Source organism: Lepidochelys kempii, chromosome 1 (genome assembly GCF_965140265.1).
Source record: "Lepidochelys kempii isolate rLepKem1 chromosome 1, rLepKem1.hap2, whole genome shotgun sequence".
NCBI classification, from domain to species: Eukaryota; Metazoa; Chordata; order Testudines; family Cheloniidae; genus Lepidochelys; species Lepidochelys kempii.
In genome coordinates, this window is record NC_133256.1 from 216,433,410 (window position 1) to 216,457,380 (window position 23,971).

The 23,971-nt window shown below is 48.1% G+C and overlaps 1 protein-coding gene across 2 annotated transcripts in view; it reads left to right on the top strand.

The window, feature by feature from the left end:
• MFAP5 (microfibril associated protein 5) overlaps window positions 1–21,706 on the top strand; it is a 44,388-nt gene extending 22,682 nt beyond the window's left edge. For both annotated transcript variants that reach the window (XM_073313684.1, XM_073313675.1), the window contains exons 2-10: window positions 3,322–3,448; window positions 3,928–3,990; window positions 7,424–7,471; window positions 12,232–12,267; window positions 12,452–12,490; window positions 12,862–12,897; window positions 13,675–13,762; window positions 14,226–14,299; window positions 18,530–21,706. In XM_073313684.1, the coding sequence (XP_073169785.1) occupies window positions 3,930–3,990; window positions 7,424–7,471; window positions 12,232–12,267; window positions 12,452–12,490; window positions 12,862–12,897; window positions 13,675–13,762; window positions 14,226–14,299; window positions 18,530–18,651 (504 nt within the window). In that variant the 5' untranslated portion in view covers window positions 3,322–3,448; window positions 3,928–3,929 and the 3' untranslated portion in view covers window positions 18,652–21,706. The remainder of the gene's footprint in view (window positions 1–3,321; window positions 3,449–3,927; window positions 3,991–7,423; window positions 7,472–12,231; window positions 12,268–12,451; window positions 12,491–12,861; window positions 12,898–13,674; window positions 13,763–14,225; window positions 14,300–18,529) is intronic.
• Window positions 21,707–23,971: the final 2,265 nt, after the last annotated feature.

The following is a 23,971-nucleotide window of genomic DNA, read 5'->3' on the forward strand; positions in this document are numbered from 1 at the left end:
CCTTTATGTCTCCAGTGAATGTAATCTCTTTTTGTGCCTTGGCCTCTCGAATTTTGTCCCTACATGCTTGTGGGTTTTTTTATATTCATCCTATGTAATTTGACCTAGTTTCCACTTTTTGTAGGACTCTTTTTTGAGTTTCAGATCATTGAAGATCTGCTGGTTAAACCAGGGTGGTCTCTTGCCATACGTCCTATCTATTCTACGCAGTGGGATAGTTTGCTCTTTTACCTGCCTATGAAAGCACAAGACATGCCGAACCTCTGGGGCTTTTCAGCCCAAATTAATTCTCCTGATAGGGCGAGTGATCTTACCATAACTAGCCAGGTCTCTAGCCAACTGCTTATTTCCTAAAAAAGGAGGAACATTAGAGACAGTGACTTTAACAGCAGGTGTTGGGAGCAGCAAAACAGGAACAAAAACACCTCGCACAACAATCCCCTCCACAACCACCTGCTCAACAAGGCTAAGCGGGACAACAAACACAACAACCCCCTTACTCATGTGGAAGGTGTACATCACATTTTTAAACCCAATCACCTTCCCCACAGCTAGAACACATTCCCCCCCAGAGGCAGAGACTGGAGGCAAAATCCACAACCCAGGGCCATGTGTTAAACCAGGGGTGGGCATACTTTTTGGCCCGAGAGCCACATTTTGGGGTGCGAAACTGCATGGAGGGCCAGGTAGAGAAGGCTGTGCCTCCCCCTAAATAGCCTGGCCCTTCCCCCTATTCACCCTCTCCCACTTTCTGCCCCCTGACTGCCCCCCTCAGAACTTCCGACCCATCCAACCCCCACCCCCCAATCCCTGTGCCCTGACCATCCCTCGGGACCCCCTACCCCTTATTTAACCCCCTGCCCCCCTTACCATGCAGCTCACACGCTGCTGCCCGGACGGAGCCAGCCGCGCTGTCTGCAGGGCAAGCTTAGGCTGCAGGGGAGGGGGGACAGTAGGGAAGGGGCTGTGGGCTAGCCTCCCCAACCAGGAGCTCAAGGGCCAGGCAGGACGGTCCCGTGGGCCGTAGTTTGCCCACCTCTGCGTTAAACCCTCAGAATCTGCAACAAACTGAGGTCTCTGTCCCCCCAGTCCAGAGAGCAGACAAAAGCCTACTAAAACAAACGAAGTCCTGAAATTAAATCCCAAACTCCAAAACTAAAACACAAAAACCAAAGCTCCATATCCCAAGCAGAAAGAACAGCAAAGCACACCCACTCTCCAGAGGCGGATTAAGGTTTTGTGGGGCCTGGGCCAGAACAAGTGGAGGGGCCCCCCCCCAGCCCTTCTGCCTGCGGTCCCACCCCCATTCCACCCCTTCCACCTGCAGCCCCGCCCATGGCCTCACCCTGTTCCGCTCCTTCCACCTGAGGCCCCCTCCCTGTTCCACACACTCCCCCTTAAACACACACTGTGGCTGGCAATCCATTTGCTCCTTTCTGCCCATCCTAGACCGGAGAAGCTCTGTTTCCCATGCCAAGGCCCCAGGGCCGCAGCAGGAAGTGACAGCTCCCCCAGCCCTGAGGCTGTGGCAGGAAGCAAGAGTGCCTCCAGTCCCAGGGCCGCAGCTGGGGTCAGGCCGTAGGGGCTTCCCCCATGCCTCCTGGCGCTTATGCCAGGAATAGGGTCAGGGAATGGAGGCTTCCCTCTGCCCCTCCCAGTGCTGCTACCTGGGTTGAGGTGTTGGGGCTTCCCCTGCTTCACCCGCCAAGCATCTCTGCCAGGGCTTCCGGGCTTCCACCACCCGGTGGCAGATTTTTTTCCAGGGCCTCCCAATTGGCCAGGGCCCCATCGGTCCAGTGGCTAATCCGCCACTGCCACTCTCAGCCTCGCTCCAACAATCCTCTGAGAGTGACAGAGAGAGAGAGAGAGAGAGAGAGAGAGAGAGAGTAACAGGAAAATGGAGAGAGAGAGAGAGAAACAATATGCTTTCTACAGGGATTTGTTCGACACTAGTAAATCAACTCTGAGAATTTGGCAGGTGGTCGAATTATAACCCAGGGCCCTGGTGCTTCCTGTTACCTAGGAGTGCCTGGGAGCAGATAACAGCAGGTACGGTGTTGCAGCCACACCCGTGCTTTTTCATTAATTTGTCCGGTGACAGAGCAGAGCAGTTTATGGACAGGTAGTGAGAAGCGTGCATTCCTTTAGCATAGGGAGAATGACTCTTACGATTTCTAAGCTCTGGAGTTTTAATAAAAGTTAAACAGTTGTTAGGGAAATCCAGGTGAGTCTTGGCAGTGCTTCAATGCATGAGAGAATAGCAGGAAGATAGGGTGGGGGAGAAAGGGACTAAGGCTATGTTTACACTTACTGCGATATAACTTATGTCGTTTGGGGGTGTGAAAAAGCCACCCCCTTAAGCAACGTAAGTTACACCGACCTAAGGATTGGTGTAAGACAGTGCTACGTCTGCAGGAGAGCTTCTCCCGCCAACATAGCTACCTCCACTTGCAGGGCTGGAGTAGTTTAAGCTGATGGGGGAGCTCTTTCTTGTCGGCTTAGAGCGGTTACATTAGAGCAGCGGTTCTCAAACTGTAGGTCAGGACCCCAAAGTGGGTCATGCTCCCATTTTAATGGAGTCACCAGGGCTGGTGTTAGACTTGCTGGGGCCTGGGGCTGAAGCCAAAGTCTGAGCCCCAGTGCCCAGGGTTGAAGCTCAAGGGCTTCAGCCCCGGGTGCCATGGCTTGGGCTTCAGCCCTCGCACCCAGGGCTGAAACCCTTGGGAGTCAGCTTTGGCCCCCCCAAGCCTGGGGCAGTGGGGCTCAGGCTTCATCTTTGGCTCCCTGCCCAGGCCGGCGGATCGCGAGCTGATCTCAGGCTTCGGTCCCCCCACCCAGGCCATCAGATCTCAGGCTTCGGTCCCCCGTCCTGGGGTCGTGTCATAATTTTTGTTGTCAGAAAGGGGTCACAGTACAATGAAGTTTGAGAACGCCTGCATTAGAGAGCTTAAAGTGTAGCCATAACCTAAAGCAATGGGGTAAGAGCAAATGGCTGAGTGACGGGGGAAAAAGTGTGAGAGAGGAGGGAGTGAAAGAGAAGGGGGGAGACCTAGGAGAGAGAAGGTGGGAGGGAGAGAGGGTTTCTGCACTGGATGGCAGAGTGAAACAGGACACACGTGTATGACATAGATACTGGGAATCCATCCCTGGCACTGGCCCATCCAGAGGGAACGGGAGGAGCTGGCTCTCTTTGGATCATAATAAATTGGAATGAGGGTGTGGGCTGTTTCTCCTCACCCCCCCCTTCCTCTCATTCCATCCGCATTATACCACCAAATCCTGCTACTTCTCTCTGTTTTCTTCTAAAATCGTATTTTGAAGACGACCAAAAGTGGAACGTTTTCTGGGAGTGGCTGTGTGTGCCTCACACTCCAGCCAAAGTAGAGGACCAGCCAAAGGGGGAAGAGACAGCGTCTGCAGCCGAAGAGAGTGGAGATCGTGGACAACAGTGAGTGAAGGAGACTCTATCCCTTTCCCCAACACCCCAAAGAATAAGTTCCCGAGAGAAGGGGGAGGAGGGAGATAATGATGGGAAACTTTTCTAAGGGTTCCAGGCAATAACATGAGCAAATGGGTGAGAAAAAGAGAGGGAGGGGGATGAATATTTGGGGTGGATGGATGGGGAGAGAGAACGAATGGAGGGAGAGAGAAAATGAAATGAGAGGGGAGGTGGAAGGAGAAAGAAAGAAGGCAGACAGGATGCTATCTCCAATCCAAAATGTCTGGGAAAGGAGCTGGAGAATGGCAGTGACAGAGCAGGAGGGAGATAGATGGAGGGAGAGAGGATGAGGAGAAGGAGTGTGTCTGGGAGAGGGATTTGCAGTCAGTGGGTGAGGACAGTGTCTGGCCTGCAGGGGGAAGGTCTCCCTGTTCCTGGTGCCGTTTGTGCCAGACTCTCATCTGACCCCTCTCTCTTTCGCTTTGTAGGAATGATGACTTTTGGAGCCCGTGCACTGCTGTGCATCATAGCCCTCTCTGTCCTCCCAGCTGGTGAGTCACCGCCCCATGGAAGCCACATCAGGGCTCTCTCCCCTTTCTTTGCCACGTGGAGGCTCACACAGAGACCACTGTTCAGTGACAAGACGGGAAGGACACACACACACACACAGATGGAGAGTGACAGGGGAAGAAAAAGGGGAGAGAGAGTGCAGGAGAGGATGGAGAGAATGCTGGAGGGAAGTTTGAGAAGCAGTGATCAGTGCCCATATATTCTCCTTCTCCTAAGTAGCATGGATAGGAGCAGAGAGAGGTTCAGGGAGTCTGAGCAGAGGGGAAATGCATGTATGCAGATTGTTCCCCTACCAACCATAGTTGCCATTTTGCTTGGTTCTGCCTGGTTGGTGGGATGAACGGAAACAGGTTGGAGTGGCCAGACAGAGATGGAGGAGTCAGTGAACAGCTCCTCTAAATATTATGATCCTCCTCTCACACTGGTGTAAATCAAGAGGGGCTCCTTGCAGTCAATGAGTTACACAGGCGTGACATAGATGTATGTGAGAGGTGGCTTAGGACCAACGGTTAGGAAAAGGTGTAGCTGTCGTATGTGCTCAGTGGGGAGCACAATGTATTCTCAGCTGGATATGATGGGGGGCAGCAGATTGTTGGAACCCTGGTCTCCCAGACACTGCCTGGGGCAGCGTCTCAGATCGGGTATGCAGAGCATGTCCAGCTGGTCCATGGAACTTGTTCCGTCACAGTGGTGAAAAACATCTATCAGTCTTCAAGCACGGATGCTTTCTGCTGGTTGTTCCCCATTCCTGGCCTCACTGGCTTTCCAGAGGCTTTTCTGACCAATTAAGCTCAGGATTCCAAGCTTCTCTCCACCTGCTGCTTCATGTCTGTCTGTGCTCTGAGTTTCTTTGTCATAAATTCAAGTGGGATTAAATTTGCAGATGACACCAAAATTGGAGAAGGCAGCACAAAACTGAAGAGTAAGCTGGAGAGAGTGGAGAAGAGAATGAGGAATGATTCCATCTTAATGGATAGCGAGTGCTCTACCCAAGGAGAGAGAGAACCAGGGGATAGGTATCGAATAGGGGATATAGCCTGACAGTTGCACCCTTCACATTAAAGCAAGTTTATTCCATTCTCCCATCATTAGAGATCAGCCTGTGTTGAAATGTTTGGATCCAGAGAGGGACATCCCCATTATTCAGTAGCTGTTTGGATCTGGCATGTTTCTGTTCCTAATAGTACTTTTTCCCATAAGCAAGTACTTTAGCTATCACAGAGCAAATGTGAGCTGGTGACTCACAGAGCAGGGAGGAGAGGCAGCCCTGGCACAATCTTGATCTTAAAGGTGACCTACAAAGTAAAAAGAAAAAGAGGTTGTGTCCTTTTTGGTGTTTTTCTGATGCACAAACAAGGCTTGAAAGGGTTTTCTCCTCCTTGTTTTTTACCCCAGGCCAGGTCGACGCTAAGAAGTTAGGTTGACCTAGCTACATTGCTCAGAGGGGTGAAAAATCCACACCCCGAGTGGTGTAGTTAAGCTGACCCAACCCCGGTTGTAGACAGCACTAGGTTGACGGAATTCTTCCACTGACCTAGCCACTGCCTCTGAGAGAGGTGCATAACCAATGCCAGTGAGATAACCTCTCCTGTCCAGTTAGGTAGCGTTTACACTGAAGTGCTACAGCAGCACCAATACAGCAAGTGCCACTGGAGCATTTCAAGTGTAGACAGGCCCTTAGAAATATCAGGAATGTCCAGGTTGGTCATTTTGTTTTGTTGAAGGTTAGTTGGAGATTTAGATAACTGGAGTGCGGCTTTTTCACCCTCCTAAGTAAGGGGGGAGGGTGCCACATCTTTAACAATGAGTGCTTTCCTCCTAAGTGTTTGTCACGAGTTTGAATTAAGTAGGTGTTAATACAAGCAAACAAATTAAACAGCCTAAAAGAAATCCCTCTCCCTCTTGGATTTTATAATGCTTAGATTTTATAATCAGACCAATTTTCTAGTTGTCCTTAGTCTTCTGGAGAGGAAAGGCTAGACAAGAAGTGAATTTCTAATGTAGAAAATAAGCAGACTTTATAAAATGTTCAGCATGTCAGACTTTCCTTCTGCATCACAAAGAGAGAAAAAGGGGCACAAGCCCATTTCCCCCCACTTTGTATGTTACCATTAAGAGATGGGCCAGAGTAGGAACAGCTTTGAGAAGCAGTGGGTTATTGTACCTGGGTGATGTGTGTAATACCTGGCACTTCCTGGATCAATGGCCATTGAAGGTGGCCAGCTGCACAGTCATTGCTGGGGACTCCACTGGGACAGGACACAGAGGGTCCTGAGAAAACTCTTGAAATGCGGCAGAGTAGGATTATGCCCACGGGCCCAATTCTCCCTCTGCAGGATACAAGTAACTATTACTGAAGTAAGAGATAAATAGGGCTTTCAATCCCCAGTCCTGTAGTCCTTACTCACACAAAGCTCCCAGTAACTTCAGTGGTAACTCTGATGGAATGAGGGTAGAAAGCTCAAGGGCATAGTGTATAGGGCACAGTTTGACAGGGCCAGTGGGGTATACTATACAGTGGATCATTCCTACATCTGTCCTAGTTCTAATTTGTTCTGCACTACCCTGTATCACCAGCCTTTTCCTACCAGTTCTCCCCCCTCCCCCCAGTTATGCAGATGTTTTCCTCCTCCCTTGTTTAGCAGAAAACTTTTACCTGTTTCGAGCTGCCTAAAGAAGCAGCTCTCTTGCCACTGGCATTTTGAAAGTGAACGGTGTATCTCAGTTTCTATTCCTCCTCTGTTACACTGAGTGCACAGGTGGCATCCATTGCTCTCTGCCTATCCCTTTTTCTCACCTTATAATATGATCTTCTAGCCTATTGTCAGGGAATGTGTGGTGCTCCATAACAGAGGGGAAAGATAGTCTGGTGGTTACAGCTGTTGACTGGGCACCAGGAGACCTGCCTTCTGTTCCTTACTGTGCCAATGATTGGCTCTGTGACCTCAGGTAAGTCACTTCCTCGCTTAGTGCCTCAGTTCTCTCTCCTATACAATAGGGAGCGTGATACTCAACCTACCTCAGAGGGAGATTGTGAAGCTTAATTTGCTAATGTTTGTAAAATGCAACAAGGTCTGCAAAAGGTGCTGCGGAAATGCAAAGTCTGGGAACAAATCTGTGGCCCCTTACACCTCCACAGCTGTTACTCTTGTGCCCACTCCGAAATGTATGGTAGAGCTCTTGCTCTGACACTTCTTAAACTAAAGGGCAATCTCCTTTATCTATTAGCAGTATAGATCCTAAGACTAGAGTTGAGCAGTTCTCATTCCATCCCGTGGAGGGCAGTGGTATCCTCTACATACATTAGCTAGTTCATGGCAGTCTTATTATTAATTATAATTATATCGACTCCAGTTTATGGAAATCCCCCTTCTGTCTTTTCCCCACTCTCCCCTTTCCTACCTTATTTTGCAGACTGGTTTCTACCTATGGTCAACTGTCAAGTAATCTCAACCCCAACAAGTAAGTCTTGCTGTCTGCTGTGTGTGTGTGTTTGTGCGCGCACATGCGCATGGCCTGAAAGAAAACCAAGGTACTGGTTAATCAGTAAGAAGTGCTAATCCCAATGCCCCAGTATGGTGCTGGGGGTATTAAGATTTTGGAGGTGTTCTCCTTTGTATGTAGCCTAAAATAGGCACACCAATCACTCAAGGCTGTTAAAAATCTGATGGTACTTTGTGCAGGGATAGGTGTGTTGGTCCTGACGTCCTGGATAATCATATTCTATCTCACTGCTATTCAGTTCTTCACTTCCTGGCCTCAGCTGTTGTGTAGTGCAGTTATGCAATGTTAAACAGCTGTCATGTTCTGCCCCAGAAATGGTGGTTGTTATTAGAATCATAGAATATCAGGGTTGGAAGGGACCCCAGAAGGTCATCTAGTCCAACCCCCTGCTCGAAGCAGGACCAATTCCCAGTTAAATCATCCCAGCCAGGGCTTTGTCAAGCCTGACCTTAAAAACCTCTAAGGAAGGAGATTCTACCACCTCCCTAGGTAACGCATTAATCATTTGTATTATGGTAGCACTCAAAGACCCCATTCGGGATCGATATCTCATTGCATAAGGTGTATTCCCACACACATAGTAAGAGACAGTCACTGTCCCAAAGAACTTTCAATATAATTTAAGCCAAGACAAGGGACAAGGATAACAGTGATAGTGGTTACAAATTAGCAGGTTTTCAGTCACTGATTTGATATTAGGATGTGTGTAGATATGTGTGTGTGTGTGTGTATATACACACACAGAGATACAAACAAATTAATCTCAGGAATCCCCATGGACTCTCTGCCCAGTCACTACTATTTAGCAATTTACTGTAAGCATCATGATAAAAGTGGATCTCGAGGAGGAATTTGAAGGAGAACAGGGTCATGGCTTTATGGAATAGCTAGGCAAGGGCATTCCCTGCGGAGGGAGTACCCTGGAAGAAAGCTCAAAAATGTCTGTGGGAGAAGCACCTAAAATGGGTGGTTGAGGTTGGCATCACTGGCAAAGTAAGGTGAGGCAATGCAGTAAGAGACAAAGCCACATGAATAGGGGAAGGTAGAATTCTGAAGGACCTTTAAAGGTGAGGACGTGAACCTGATGTGATGGAAAAGGAGGAGCCTGTAGAGGGGTCTGAAGAGGGGACTGATGTAGTGAGAGTGACAAGCAAAGCTCTTTGCAGCTGGGATGAATGGACTGGAGAGGGCTGGTATGGATATCAGGGATCCAGAGATTGCCGAAATCAAGATGGGAGAAGATGAGGCCCTGGATGAGAACTTTAGCTGTGTGGACAGAGGGAAAAGACTAGATCGTAAGATGTTATGGAGGAAGAAACGCCAAGATATGGACATGGCATGGATGTGCAGGACAAGAGGCAGGGAAGAACCAGAGATATGGCTGTGTTTCAGTGCTGAGTAAAAAAGCTCTGTATGTACCAATCTGCAAAGCACTTTAGAGTTCTTCAATAATTCATTATTTATTATGGTTCTGAGTGCATGTATTTCTTTGTGTGCTCAGGGATTGTTTGTGAATTGATGCTTTATAGCAAAGGATTGTGAGACAAGGAGGATCCTGGGATCTGACAACTTAACACTGAGTCACTCTCTAACAGTGGGAAGTTAGAGGAACCTTACTGCTATCTCAATGGTACCCAAGTGTGGAACATTTGGTATATAAGGAGAGCATGGTCTAGTGGTGAGAACAGTGGACTATATGTCAGGAGACCTGGATTCAATTCCTGGCTTTACCACTGACTCATTGTGTACTTTTGGGCAAGTCACATGATCTCTCTGTGCCTCAGTTTTCCCATCTCTAAAGTGGGATTATGATAGTTACCTACCTCCAAGGAGAGGTGAGAGGATAAATGAGTTAATGTTTGTATAGTGCTTTGAAAACATAAGGTGCCACATGACTATGCCCTCTCCTCTCCTCTCCTCTCCTCTCAGAGGCAGACTTTGCCTTAGCCGGCCATCCCTTAGTCACCTCACAGCTACACTCCTGCAACACATTCTACTCTCAAAGGCTTCTTGGAAGCTGTGACTCTTGCAGAATGTGGCCACCAAACGTCTGCGTAGGGCACAGGATTGGGAGCACATTATACCCACACTCCACTTGCCCAGCTTTACACCTCTCTGCAGTATGGGCTAGGTTCCACCCTGTTCACCCGGAATTCCCTAGCTGTCCATCCCAAAGGTGAGTGCTGCAGGAATGAGGGGCAGGGCAGCTCCTCAACCTCCGACATCTCTCTCTCCAGTCTGGCCACCCAAGATGGGCCAGAGCTGAGAAGTTGGGATCTGGATCCAGAGTTCAGTAGGGGTTTAGATCTGGGGTTTGTTGATGACCCATCTGTGCCTTTACAATGTCCTTTACAATACAACCCTGGAGTTCCCTGCTGTTGTTGGGGTTCTCTCTGCACTCCTCACAGGTAGGTTAATTTGGGGTGGAGGTGTCCTGGTCTATAGGAAATGGCTGTTTTATACTTGAACTAGCCTGTGTACACAGGGCACCTTTATACTCTGGGGATGGGTGCATTTTAAGAAGCAGTGAAATGTGAAGCTCAGGCTCTGAGCTGAACTTCCTGGGGTGGTTGCAGGGAGGAAGAGACTTCCTGTGAAACAGCAGGGGATTTGGAGAGGTTCACTGACACATCTGGGCAGCACTGTGACTCAAATTACATGCATGTTTGCTGACAGCTAGTGGCCCTTTTAGAGTACTCCACGGGACAGATATGTGGAAAATGAGGAGGGCTAGTAATAAGCAGGCTGAAAGGGGGGTGAAGGGAAAAGAAGTAAACAGAGATGGACATATTATTAATTCTTATAGGAATATCCCCCTGATGTGGTCTCTAGCCAATCCCAGGCCAACGGAGGCAGAAAAATCAGTGCCCAGGATAGGGGATATATGGATGCCTCTCTCCCAAGATGAGTGGTCAGAGCAAGATTAGTAATAATTCAGTTTTTGCATGCAAAACACACTGCTATGAGATCCAAGGCTTACCAGTGAGAGTCCCAAGTCCCAGGAGGGGGTGGATAGAGATGGGGAGAGGTGCTGTGTGTATATTTACTGGATAGGCTCACGCTATCTTAGGGGCTCATCATGGCAGCTAGAATCATCTGGCCCACTATGGTTAACGAAGCCCAAGTGTAAACCTTCATAAGAGCCAGAGGAAAAGCCTTGAGAGCAGGCCCCAGGCTCTGGAATGCCTATTCAAAGAAGAGTCCCTCCCTGATCATCTTGGGGCCTCACTGAAGTACCCACCTCTCCCCCTGCAGCATTTCCCAAGGTACTGGAACAGAAGAAAAGCTACAGCACATTCATAGTGAAAAGCCCACAGCTGGAATAAATAATAATTATATAATAATATAATGAAGAGCAGGCTGGAGACTGATGGTCTCTTCTAGAAGGATCTCACTGTTTCTGATTATCCCCTCACACCCAGGGCTTAATTTGTACCAGGGCTGAGCCCTGGTACCTCTAGGCATGGCAGTTCATAGCCTCGGCACCCCTGGGCTTGCCATGTCAGTTATGAAAATAAAAAAAATTGCTTGAGACCCAGCGCCTCTTTCATTACAAATTAAGCACTGCTCACACCACCTAGATAGCATGGCAAAGAATGCTTTAGAAATGCTGGAGAAAGATTAGTGCCTTGCACGGTGTCAAGTATCAGGGGGCAGCCGTGTGAGTCTGTATCTACAAAAACAACAAGGAGTCTGTTGGCACCTTAAAGACTAACAGATTTATTTGAGCATAAGCTTTCGTGGGTAAAAAACCCACTTCTTCAGATGCATGGAGTGAAAATTACAGATGCAGGCATTATTATACACTATACAATATACAAATCTTATACACTATATTATATTATCTGAAGAAGTGGGTTTTTTACCTGCGAAACCTTATGCCCAAATAAATCTGTTAGTCTTCAATGTGCCATCGGACTCCTTGTTGTTTTTGTGGAGAAAGATTGAGAATCAGGCTATGTCTACACTACAGGCCAGGAGTGTGATCACCAGCTTGTGTACACGTACTTGCATGAGCTTGATGAGAGCTAGTGCAAATAGTAGCATAGGCATGGTAGTATGGGCAGGGGCCGCACAGCTTCGCCATGCCAAGTACAAACCTACCCGAAACCCCTGGACACATCCTCAGAAGGGCTACGTGCATGCCAGCTGGGAATTGTACCCCTAACTCGTAGTGTAGACACAGCCACAGAGAGAACGTCGGATAGATAGAGGGTCTATGTTGCATGTGAATTAGTGGTGATGCAGGTCAGAAGGGGAATGCAGGCTTCAGCTTTTTGCCATCAGTGAGTCAGGTTCAAATGGGACTTAAGGGCACAACTGGAAGGACTTTTACTGGGGCTAAACTTAGTCCTTTTTGGGGCTCATCATTACAAAAATCAGCATACAGAGAGACTTAAGGGCTGGAATAGCAGGGGGGCTGCAGGGCAGGACTGAGGGGCATTGGCAGAGCTGTATGGGGTGCCCAGGGCTGGAATAGCAGGGGGGCTGCAGGGCAGGACTGAGGGGCACTGGCAGAGCTGTGTGGGGAGCCCAGCACTGGAATAGCAGGGGGGCTGCAGGGCAGGACTGAGGGGCATTGGCAGAGCGGGGTGGGGAGCCCAGCACTGGAATAGCAGGGGGGCTGTAGGGCAGGACTGAGGAGCATTGGCAAAGCTGGGGTGGGAGGACCAAAAACTCAAAGCAGGATCTTTCAGATAATTCTCTCTTTTTTCCAGTTGTGCCTGACATAGAACCTGTCACTGATGACTTTGGTAAGTTCATTCTTCCGACAATAGTGGGACCACTCGGGGCCTTCCTTTCCCTACTCCCAGCTGTATCACCACTAGAGATCCCCTTCACCTCACACGCAGAGTCCAACTTTCTCCATTGCCCCTAACTCCAGCTGTAACTCTCCAGAAATTCCACTTCCTTTACACACTTGTTTTTTGTCAACAGGTCTGCCTGATACTGAGGGCATAGTAGCAGATGAACAAGGTGCGTACAACTGCTTTATTAATATAAATGATGTCTCTCTTGTGAAGGAGACATTAACCTGATCTCCCTTCTGGCCTGTCTCTGGGTCGGTACCTAAGGCTGACACCCCAAGGCAAGGTTTGATCAAGGGTGGAGAGGAACTGCACTATTAGAAGGAATGTGAGCTCCCTTTTGCCCCACCTCTGGGGGTACCAGTGCCCATACCACAGGGCATTAGTGGGGCAAAGGATACTGCTTTGTTAAAGGAGCTGCTGTCCCTTGGGTAAGACATTCCCCGTGCTCCCTCCTTTACACTTAAGGGCCCCTGTTTTTCACTGTCTATTTTAGAAAATAGCAAATAATCCAAAATTCACAAATCCTTTGTTTTCTAGTTCCGACTGCCAGTGTAAACACAACAGAGATACCAGGTATGTTGAGTTTTGAGATTCAAAGTAGGGGACATGGAGCTGTCACCTTTAGGGCATCATTTCCTATCCAGTGGGAACATAGAAATAGCCAGATTGGATCAGACCGGACCTGACCAGATTCATTTGGGCAGTACTAGATGCTTCAGAGGGAGGTGCAAGTACTGGTCACTGTCAGAAGACAGAATACTGGATTAGATGGACCATTGGTCTGACCCAGTATGGGTATTCTTATATTCAAGTAACCCCATGCTGGACAGTTATGGAATAATCTGCCCACAGGGGAAGTTTCTTCCTGACCCCACAAGAAATGTGGCTGAGTTCTAATGTGCAGCATGAGGTTTTATATCCTTTATAAATCTGTATCTTAAATAATATGGCTGCAGATGATATTATTTGCATAAATGTCCATTCAGAATTATTCTAAACTCTGAGTAATATTGTGTTAGTAAGTTCCACAGGTTAATTGTATACCGTACTGAATGTTCTCTTGTTTTTGAATTATGAGCTAAGGGGAATAGAAATGCTTTATCCTCATCTTCTAGACCATTTATTATTTAGTATGACACCTTTTTCTTGGCCTCTCTTCTCTAAACAGTCCCAGCACCTCAAGAATTTCATGAAATGGGGTATGGAGCCTTTAATCTCTTGAGCAGTAGATCCAATCCAGTTTGGAGGCTTTTGTAAAATGAATTGAGGCTTGCCGTCCAGTGCCTAGTGAACTTGTGTCCACATCACAACCACCATTGTCATTCATTTTCACCTGTGTGTGTTTCCCAGAATGCCGTGAGGAGCAGTTCCCTTGCACACGCCTGTACTCCGTCCACAAACCTGTGAAACAGTGTATCAGTTACCTGTGTGTTACCAGGTAAGAAGCCTGCAATCCCCGGGAGAAAAACCAAGTCACTATGACAAAGAGCACATCCAGCTCAGAAAGTGTGCTCTCTATGGAGACACAGGGGTTCTATCCCTAGTTCTAGTCCCTACAAGGGAAGGAAAGTGCGTGAAGTGAACCCTAAGAGTGTACTTGAGGTTCTTATCTAATGCAGTGTAATACTGAATATATTTGTAACTCTTTGAAGTTGTAAAATGTTCTGTGAGCTATTAATTATTATTTATGTATTGGGCGAAATCTTGAAGTCTCTACACAGGCAAAATGCCTTGTTGACATCAATAGGGGTTTTCCCTTAGTAGGGGCTGACTGGAACTCAGGATTTGCCTCCTTGTTTGAAGGATTATTACCTATATCACTTTTTGTTCTCATGAATCTCAGTCTCTCTCTGTTTCTCTCCCATCCTTGACATGATTCTGGTGGCCACTCACCCCCTCAGTGTGCGTCGCATGTACATAATAAACAAGGAGGTGTGCTCTCGTGTGATCTGCAAGGAGGATGAATTCATGCAAGGTGAGTGACAGCTGGGCTGGGCGGAGGAGCAGCAGAGCAGAGCTCTGTGGGGAAGGGGAGCAGTCTTGTCCAGGTGTGCTTTCCTTTATAAGAAACTACAGTGCCTGTCAAGTGACATTTCTCTCTGGGGGATCTAGTGGTTGATGGGGCAGTGGCACAAGGTGGGCTGGCCTTTAAAGAGGTTGGGGCTCAACTTCCAACCCTCCTAGGCTCCCCTCACTCCCTTCTTAGTGACAGGGGTGGCTGTACCACCTTATAAGGTGGTATCATGGGGGAACCCACACCCATCCCTACTACAGTGGCCCTGTAACCTACACTGTGCAGTCTACAAAATGGAACCTGATGCAACCTCTTCCCTTTTACCTCTCTATTTGGGGGAGATATTTCCCTGTATCCTCCAGGCTCTCCCACAACCGTGGACACAGTCTTTCCTGTGAACATAGCCCATTTCCCCAAAGTCACAGCTCTTACCAGAGCAGACCTTCCTGGTGTGTCCCACTTCTCCACACCAGAAACATTATTAGCAGACTCTTTCCTCTCCTTGTCCCTGCTTCCACAATCTGCTTCATAGTAGCCAGCTTCCAAGATTCCTGCTGCCTGTCAAACTGCCCTGGGTGTCTCTTCCCTGGGCCCTGACTACAGCTGGTCATCTTCCTTAGTTAATCAGACTTCACACTGAGAGTCTCACTAACCCTTCCCTTTTGAGAGTCTGGTTTATTAAAGTTCAAAACACCATAAGTTGTTCATCCAGGTTTCTTAGTCTTGTCACTGCTGAGGCTTTCCTCTAGCAGGTTCCTGTTCCCTGCAGGTCTCCCTCCCAGACCCACCAAGCAGATGTGTAGAGCTACACAGCCTAGGCCTTCTCCATGGACCTTTTCTAGCTGTTCAGCTCTTTAATGCAGCAGTCACTCCCAGATTTGCTCTTCCTGGAGTCTCTTTTCTGACTGAACTCAGGCTGCCCTTATATCCCCTAGCTGGCCTTGTTTTCACTCCCATGCTCCCCATCCTATGACCCTTGTATTCATTTCCTCCTCCTGCAGAGGTGGGCTAAGTCTGGCAGAGATGAGGCTGGTTCCCATCCTTGTGACAGGCCTAATTCTGCTGTTTACACACATGAGCTGCAATGTATAAATGTATAAACTGCACTTCTTGCATGCAGGGTGTAATTGATTATGCTAGCATTCACAGCCAATAATATGGTGTCTAAATTAATGTTAAAGGGACAGGGGTAGCCCTGGTGTAAAAGGGTGCAACTCCACAAAAGACAGTGTCATTGCATCAAGTTACAGCAGGTCTGGATTTGATCCTCAGGGCTTGCCTACATGGCAAGTTACTGCATGGCAGTCCAGGGTGTGAATCTACAGTGCCCCAGCTAGCTGTGCAGTAATGGCCTGTGTGTACACTGCAGAAGCTTAGTTAAAGTCCCAGATTGTGGGTTAGCATATTACTAGAGTCACACCTTGGCTTGAGCAGCAATTTGACATACAGAGAAACCTGAAGTGTGAGTTATAACCAGAAAAGTTTCAGAGTAGCAGCCGTGTTAGTCTGTATTCGTAAAAAGAAAAGGAGGACTTGTGGCACCTTAGAGACTAACCAATTTATTTGAGCATAAGCTTTCGTGAGCTACAGCTCACTTCATCGGATGCATTCAGTGGAAAATACAGTGGGGAGATTTATATACATAGAGAACATGAAACAATGGGTGTTACCATACACACTGAGACAGTTTCATGTTCTCTATGTATATAAATCTCCCCACTGTATTTTCCACTGAATGCATCCGATGAAGTGAGCTGTAGCTCACGAAAGCTCATGCTCAGATAAATTGGTTAGTCTCTAAGGTGCCACAAGTCCTCCTTTTCTTTTAACCAGAAAAGTGATTCTCCCATTCCCACTTTCTATTCTCCCATCCAGTTGCCGATTTGACTAAAACCTGTATGCACACAGTGTTTGTACCAATTTAACCATGCCAGTTTCAAAAGGCCATCCCACCCTTCTAGTGTGGATGCAGTTATAGTGGTATACAAGTACTTATGCTAGTATAGCTTATTTGGGCAAATTTACAGGAATAAGCTATAGATCTATAAACTATAGTAAAGGTACATCTACGCTGCCCATGTTTCAGCACGGCTGCTGCAGCGCCGTGACGTGGGCAATGTAGACACGCTTTATCGCCAGGGGAGAGCTCTCCCGGTGATTTAAAACACCCACCCTGAACGAGCGGTGGTAGCTTTATCGCTGGGAGCGCGGCTCCCGGCGATAAACCGCTATGTATACTGGTGCTTTTCAGCACTAAAACTTTTGTCGCTCATGGGTGTGTTTTTTCACACCCCTGAACGACTAGAGTTTTTAATGCTGAAAGTGGCAGTGTAGACACAGCCTTATATAAGCACCTTAGAGTTAGTGAGGCCCTGTGCACAGCTTCATTTTTGGGGGCCCACCCTCAGGACCCAGCCAAGAAAAAACAGTCTCTCATCTCCCCCCCCAACACACACACAAATTTTCATTCTTTTTTCTTCATCCTCCTCCTCTATTATAAGTAATGGGAAGTAAATGAAAATAAAGCGAGATACCTTGATTGGGGCAGGGGGGTGGGGTGCGCTAGGGAGGGGGGGGACGGGCTCTGGGCTGGCGCAGAAGTGTGGGAGGAAGTTTGGGTGCGGGCTCCAGGCTGGGGTGGGGGAGGCAGCGCAGCTCCCAAAGTGACCGGCACATACACCCCTCTGGCAGTGGCTCCTAGGCCGGGGGGTGGTGGGAAGAGGGGGTCTTTGCGCACCACTGTCCACACGTGTAGCCTCCGCAGCTCCCATTGGCTGCAGTTCCCAGGCAATGGGACCTCTGGAGTTGATGCTCAGGGTGGGGGCTGCGCGCAGAGACACTCCTTCCCCCCTGGGGCTGCAGGGACATGCCAGCCCCTTCTGAGAGCAAAGCTGCTGGGGGGAGGCAGAGCAGCCAGGGAGCCGCCTTAGCCCTGCTGCTGGCACATCTCTGTGTGCCCTTTGAGGGGACGGGGGCAGCGAGTCTCCATGGGCTGCCTGTAGCAGGGGTGTGGCGCACAGAGCCGCCTCCCCTCCCGTGCCAGGGGCGTGTGGAGACGTGCCAGCAGCCGGCTGCTTCAGGAGTATCATGTTGTCCATACCATGGGGTAGCACTTTTAAAAATATGTCTGTTTCTAAATGGGTATAGTAAAAGCAGTAAAAGAAGTGCCTGTAGACCAGTATCAACAGTCGTGTTTTTATTGCTGTTAGTCCTGGAGAGCCCATAAAGCTATGGGAGAGCTAGCAAGGATTTATTCTGCCTTGTGCATTATCAGTAGAATCATTAGCTGGCTTCCCATTAAGGAAACTTTATTGCTGGTTGTGATGCAAGAAGCAGAGAGAGCTTACCTGGATTTTCAGGTCCCAGTTTTGAGAATGAGACAGCAGGTTTTAGAAAACTCCTCTTGATTTGTAAACCAAGCTGAAATCAACACAAAAGGAAGAAGCTGGAATTTGAGGATTTGCAGAGTCACTTCCCTGATAGAAATTGCAACTTTAATCCCAAGTTAATATGAACTTCTAGAGATGGGCCAGAGCAGAGAGTTCTGATCTAGACTCAAACATCCCCAAAATTTGGGGACAGGGGAGACAGGCCAAACCAAACCCTTGGATCTGAACAATTAGAAAGATAGGAAGCAGCTCAGCTGCAAAATCCACATGTAGATCCAGATCTGAAGTGCCACAAAGCTCTGTATTAACACTGAGAAACACTGGGAATGGATCAAATCAGTAGCAAAATAAATAGTTTAAGCGGGCTCTAGCAGTGGGTTTTAAAGATCTTGGTTTCACCTGGAATTTACATGGTGTTCCCTAATCAATAGATTAGACTCTGCAAATCCTGGGCAAGTCTTTACTGAAAGGCAACCAGGGGAAATCTGGTGCAACTCCTCTGAGCTTAAAAGAGTGGCTTCTGACTTACACTAATGTAAATGAGAGCAGAATCTAGCCCTGTCTTTATCCAGGCAAAACTCCCAGTGACTTCAGTGTGAATGGTGCCTGCATAAGGCCAGAATGAATTCTGAGTAAAGGCTTCAGGATTCGCTTCTCTGTCCCATTTAAATCAGTGTCCACCACAAGTTTATATGGACAACATGAAGATTGTATTGCTAGTTGTTCATGTGATGAATTGAGCTTGAATGAAGCCCTAATCCTCAGTCTTGTGTCTCTCTGCAACTCTCTTCTTTGTCTCCAGATGAGATCTGCCGTCAGCTGGCTGGCCTCCCACCGCGACGCATCCGCCGCTCCGGTCAGCCCCGAGGCCCTCCCTGCCGGTTGGGCCAGAACAAGGAGCTGAATAAGCCTGATGCTCTGTGAACTACAAACAGTAGGAGAGAGAGGGGGAAAGGGAAGAAGAGAATCATTGTCAACCCGTCATCTACAACCCCAAACAAGTCCTACTAACCCTCCTGCAACACAAGCTCACTCCCTCCACCCCACCTTTCAGGTGCTGCAGTGCATCGGGTCCTCTCTCTGCTAGTAGCTGCTGTCTCTTCTAAAGGGTGCTCATGTCTTTTATCCCAAACTTGATCTCGCAGGCCGTGATCAGCCTATTTCCCAGAAGTTTTTATAACTGCACTGCTCCTTCTCTTGCTTTTCTCCCCCCCGTTCCCCCAAGAGAGAGATGAAGGTGGGGACAGAATGTAGGTCTCCTACAATGTGCAAGCCCTTTGGGAGTCCCAGACCTGGTCACCACAGCGCTCCTTGGATGGAGCGAACCTGAGTGTCCTGGCCTCCTGTGTGACTACACAACTCACTAAATCCTAGGATGCTGGGCCCAGCCCCTGTAGCTCTTCCAGCCCCCAATGGTCAAGGATCCTCAGGACCAGCACTCTGGTAACATTTCAAGAAAGTTCAAGAGTAGGAATCAAATCTGGGGTTCTTGCATGGCATCAGAGTGAAAGTCCTTAGAACATCCCAGCCCAGTCTCAGGGGACTGAGAGAGCAGTTTACTACCTGGCAGCCTAGTGTTAGTCCCCAGGAAACTCCATGCCCCGTCTCTACACTGCTCTCAGTGCCAGGGAAATGACAAGTCTGGGACTGAGAATTAAACCTTGACAACCCCGAGCTACAATCCAAGACAAGTCTCACAGGCCCTGTGGGCAGTAATTCATTTATAACCACCTCTGGGAAGCTTTGAATCCCTTTGTTACAAGCTATCTGCCTCTGTCATAGGAACAGTAGCCAATGAAGAATCTTTGCTTAGCAGAGCAATCTATTTTTCACAATACAAACATAACATTTATTGAGAAGCATACCCATCTGCCTCCTAGGCCACCCTCTCCTCTCCTCCCAGCTCTATTCCACGCCCAGGGGACCCACAGCAAAGGTATCACTGCAAACAATCCAAGAAAATGCCAGTTAGAGGCAATCTGTTTGGCAAGTTGAGCTCCTGTGCCAGGGAAGGGCAAAGTTGAAGAATTGGCACATCATGGAGGTGGGCTAGGATCTTGGTACCTCCTAGGGTGAGGGACATGGAACATTTGGGTCTTTCAGGTAAAGAACAGGTTTGTCCTGGATAATTTGGGGAAGTCTTGGCTCAACCCAGGTTTATACACACAAAATACAATGTCACACCTGCCTGAAAAGTCTCTGTGGAATTCCTCTCCCACCCCAGCACCAGGAGCTCTTGCAGGAGGCAGGAAATGCGTGTTGGGTTAGCACAGGGAAAGAGAGAGGGAATAAACTATTGGGCACTGGTAGGGTGCCTGGGATTTTCTGCTGCTTCTGTGACTGGGCCCTATTGCACACTGCAAGGGGATGAGAGCCCCATGGTCAGAGGAGTGGGCACACATGCAGAGATAAGCCAGCTGTGTGGAAAGGATTTCATCCCCCTAGCACTGGGCTGTTCCACTGTGGTCTGGGGCAGAGTGGAGGAGGTTTGTGAAATATACAGTGGTGTGGTCACTTAACTAGCACCCCATCCTGGCCAGGGGCTGCTTTGCAGGCACCCTGCCCCTTATCTCTTACAGGTCCCTTAAGCCCCCCTGTCTCTGTTGTGGCTAACCTCACTCCTTTCTCGGTCTGGCTTAATGTCAAACAAAGCTCACAGACCTCAGAGTCCTTAATCACAAAATAACCCAAACAGTCCCTAATGCATCCCCCTCTAAAGTCAAAATCACCCACACTGGCTAGCACAAAGCCCTCTAGTACAGCCCCCTCACTAACACTCTCAACCTGAGCCCTACAGCAGCCTGCTGCCTTTTATATTAGCATACCTGATTCCCCTCAGGTGAGGCTCATCTCATCATCAGGATTGTTTTAGGCCCAGGCTCTCCAGCTTCCAGGCAAGCCACCTGTTACAATACTGAAGGGTCTTAATCACTGTAGCAGTGCAACTTAACTATGGCAACAAGGTCAGCTGGGGCCACTCAGTTAGGTAGTTTATCTCACTACAGCTAGGGGTGGGGAGGAGAGTAGGCGGAGCTCAGTCTCTAACAAAGGTATTGTTCCCAACTATAAGGGAAGGCCAGTTTGTTTGGTTCCCCACCTCCTGATATATTGGGCATAATTCCACTCGGTAGGAGCAGCATTCTGCTGTATATGGCCTGGGTGACACAATAAAGAGGAGAGATGGCTAGATACAGGAAGAGTTCTGCAATATAAGGGTAAAGTTGCCCTACACAAAAGCCTCTTCATAGCAGACAAATGTCTACTTTGTACAGAGCGAAGCTGTGTTACATCCTACTTAGAGGAAGATACCCCAAGATAGGGGCAGATTTTTCCTATGCAGGGGCAGGGCTCTGCTCTACAGGGGCTGAATTTTTCTCTACAGACCCACTATACGGGGGAATGAGTTCCAAGGCAAACAGGGAGTTTACCCATCCCTGGGAACTATAGGGGCATAGTTCTCTTTCGTAGAAGGCAGAGGTCCTCTGTATAAATAGAGACTCACAACATAGGGGGCAGAGCTTTGCCCTATGTAGAGGATGAGTTCATACAGAGAGCAGATGCCTGCTACATTGGGAAGAGATGACTTAAAGCTAGGATCCTGCTCCCATTGACTTCTATGGTGCAGGATCAGGGCCTTAAAGAGACTCCTGCCAATTGGAGGAGGGTGGGTGGAGATAAAAATGTTAGAAGGAGCTCTTGGGAATGGAATTAGACCAAGTCTCCTCTCTGAATATAGAGTTGAATGTAAACATATATAGATATATAAATATATTACATAGTTACTGTACAGTATATCTAAGTCTCATGTTCACACAGTTTGGGGGAATGCATTAGAAACCTTTGCTATTGCTTAAATCTCACACTGCATGCAGGGATTGTAAGTGGAATTCCCCTGGGAGAACACTGTCAAAACATTATAGTCCATGTAATGCACATCAAAACATTAAAAGAAAACTTTATTTCTGATGAGTCTTGGCAACTCATGTGTTCTGGCTTATTTGTCTCTGCTTTTCCTTTTGTTTCATCCTGACCTGCAGCCAGTTCTGGGCCTTCAACACAACTCTGCCTATATACCTCAATGTTTCCCTGCCCTGCAGCACCTCTTGCTATTCCACTCCTGAGATCCCCGCTCAGGTCTGCTGATGTCCCTCAATACTGATGTGCAGCACTCCCAGTCCTGGACTTCCTATGCTGCTCTGCAATTGCAACTCATTCCTGATGAGCGGGGCCCTGTGCCATTTCAGTATTTTATCTAGGGATTCCTATAATTTCTTTAGGGCATTTGTTTTCCCAGCTGATTAAACCAGTTTATCCGGAGTTTTAGTTGTGGCCACTGAGGACTAGAATGACTCATGTGCCATCTAAGATTTCACTCTGAGAAAATAATTCCTTAGTAAGAAAACACCCTGCTTTGGTGATGGGAATGTACCAGTGTCCAGTTGAAGAAGGGATGGGGATGGAATATATTTTTTCACAACCCAAGCAGAACCTACTGAACCATCTAAACTCAGAAATATGGGTAACTCAGATACATTGCATCACCTAAGAATCACATTTTTATACAAGTAAACATCTCTCCAGTGCATTCCAGATGAGGTTTAAGAAGATTTCTCTCTTCTCCCTAAAATGTCTGATTGTCCCATAAACTCATCTGGGACTGACTACACCAGCCATAGAAATGTATTCTCAGGACCTGGGAGATTTCAAGCTCATGTGTTTGTTTAGACAGAACTTCTAGAAACACAGGAAAGGCCTATGGCCCAACTAGTCCAGCATCCTGTCTCCAATTCTGTGACCAATGATGCATGCTTCAGAGTATTGTGTAAGATACCCACAATGCATCTCATTGCACAAAACCTTCTTCTTCGAGTTATTGCTCATGTCAATTCCAATTAGGTGTGCGACTCGACGGATACTGCTCGGGGAAAAATCTTCCAGCTGCCGTGCACACGGCATGCGTACACTGAATTGGAATGGACATGAGCAACACATCTCGAAGAACAACACTTATGAGAAGGTCAATAACCAATATTTCCCCTTCAGCAGAAATTTCTTCCTGACTCCAGCTGATTAGTTCATACCTTGAAGCATGAGGATTGATAGCCCTGGTGATATTTACCTTCACTCGTATGACTACAGCTGCTAGTGTAAACAGGATCCTCTGACTTCATTATCATTTATTACCTGTTCCATTCACTACTCTATAGACTATCTCCTCTCCTTTATTACCTACATAGTTGTCCTTAATCTCGCTTATATAGAAGCTCCTTTGCTATGCCAGCTGCCTGTGGGTATGTCTATACTTCAAGATAGAGGTATAAATTCCAGCTCAAGAAGACATACCCATTCTAGCTCTGATTGAACTAGTACGCTAAAAATAAAGTGTAGCTTTGGTGGCGTAAGGGGCTAGCTGCCCCATATATGTACCCATCCACGATGCTAGGTCTGGAGTTGGGGTGGCTAGCCTCTCCCACCACTGCAACTACACTCTATTTTTAGCACACTACCTTGATCAGAGCTAGCACGGGTTTGTCTCCTCAAGCTAGAATTTGCACCTCCAGCTTGAAGCATAGACATACCCTGTCTCTGGGCATTCTCTGTCCCTAAGGGCCCTGTCTACAACAAACTTTCCACTGAGTTAGGGAATTATGTTTAAGCACAGCTCCAGCTAACAGGAGGTTTGATTGACCAGAGTGAATGGGGCCAGAATCACATTTAAAATGCTTTTTAGACTTGGTTGCTGATTGTTTACAGGCACTTCTAACCGGGGTTTGAACTGGGAGTATACAGCATAACCCACTTCCCATGAGTCAGCCTCCTGGTCTTGCACATCCTTCCCCTAATGTCAGTATCACTGGCTCATTAGTCCCAGGGGTATCAAATGAAAAGCGGCAGTATCATGAGCAGTGGCATACAATCCCAGCGTGAAACAGTTGCAGCACTTTTGCCAGCAGAGGGACCCAAAGTCACCACTGAGCTACTCACTGGGAGGAAGGCAGAAGGAACCAATGCTGAGACCTGTTCGCATGCCCAGTTGCGGGGGGTGGGGGGCGGGGGAGAGAGAGAGGCTCTCCTGTTCCCTAACAGGAAGGGGCTCTTACTCCTCCCCAGAAATGGTAGAGAGGGTACCAGGGAGAGGAGGTTGAGAGGAGAGGAGGGCAGGGCAGGGCAGGGCCTGGACAGGGAGCAGCGTTTAGCCAATCCCATCACCCATTTGCGTGCAATTGGAAAGGCAGTGTAACAC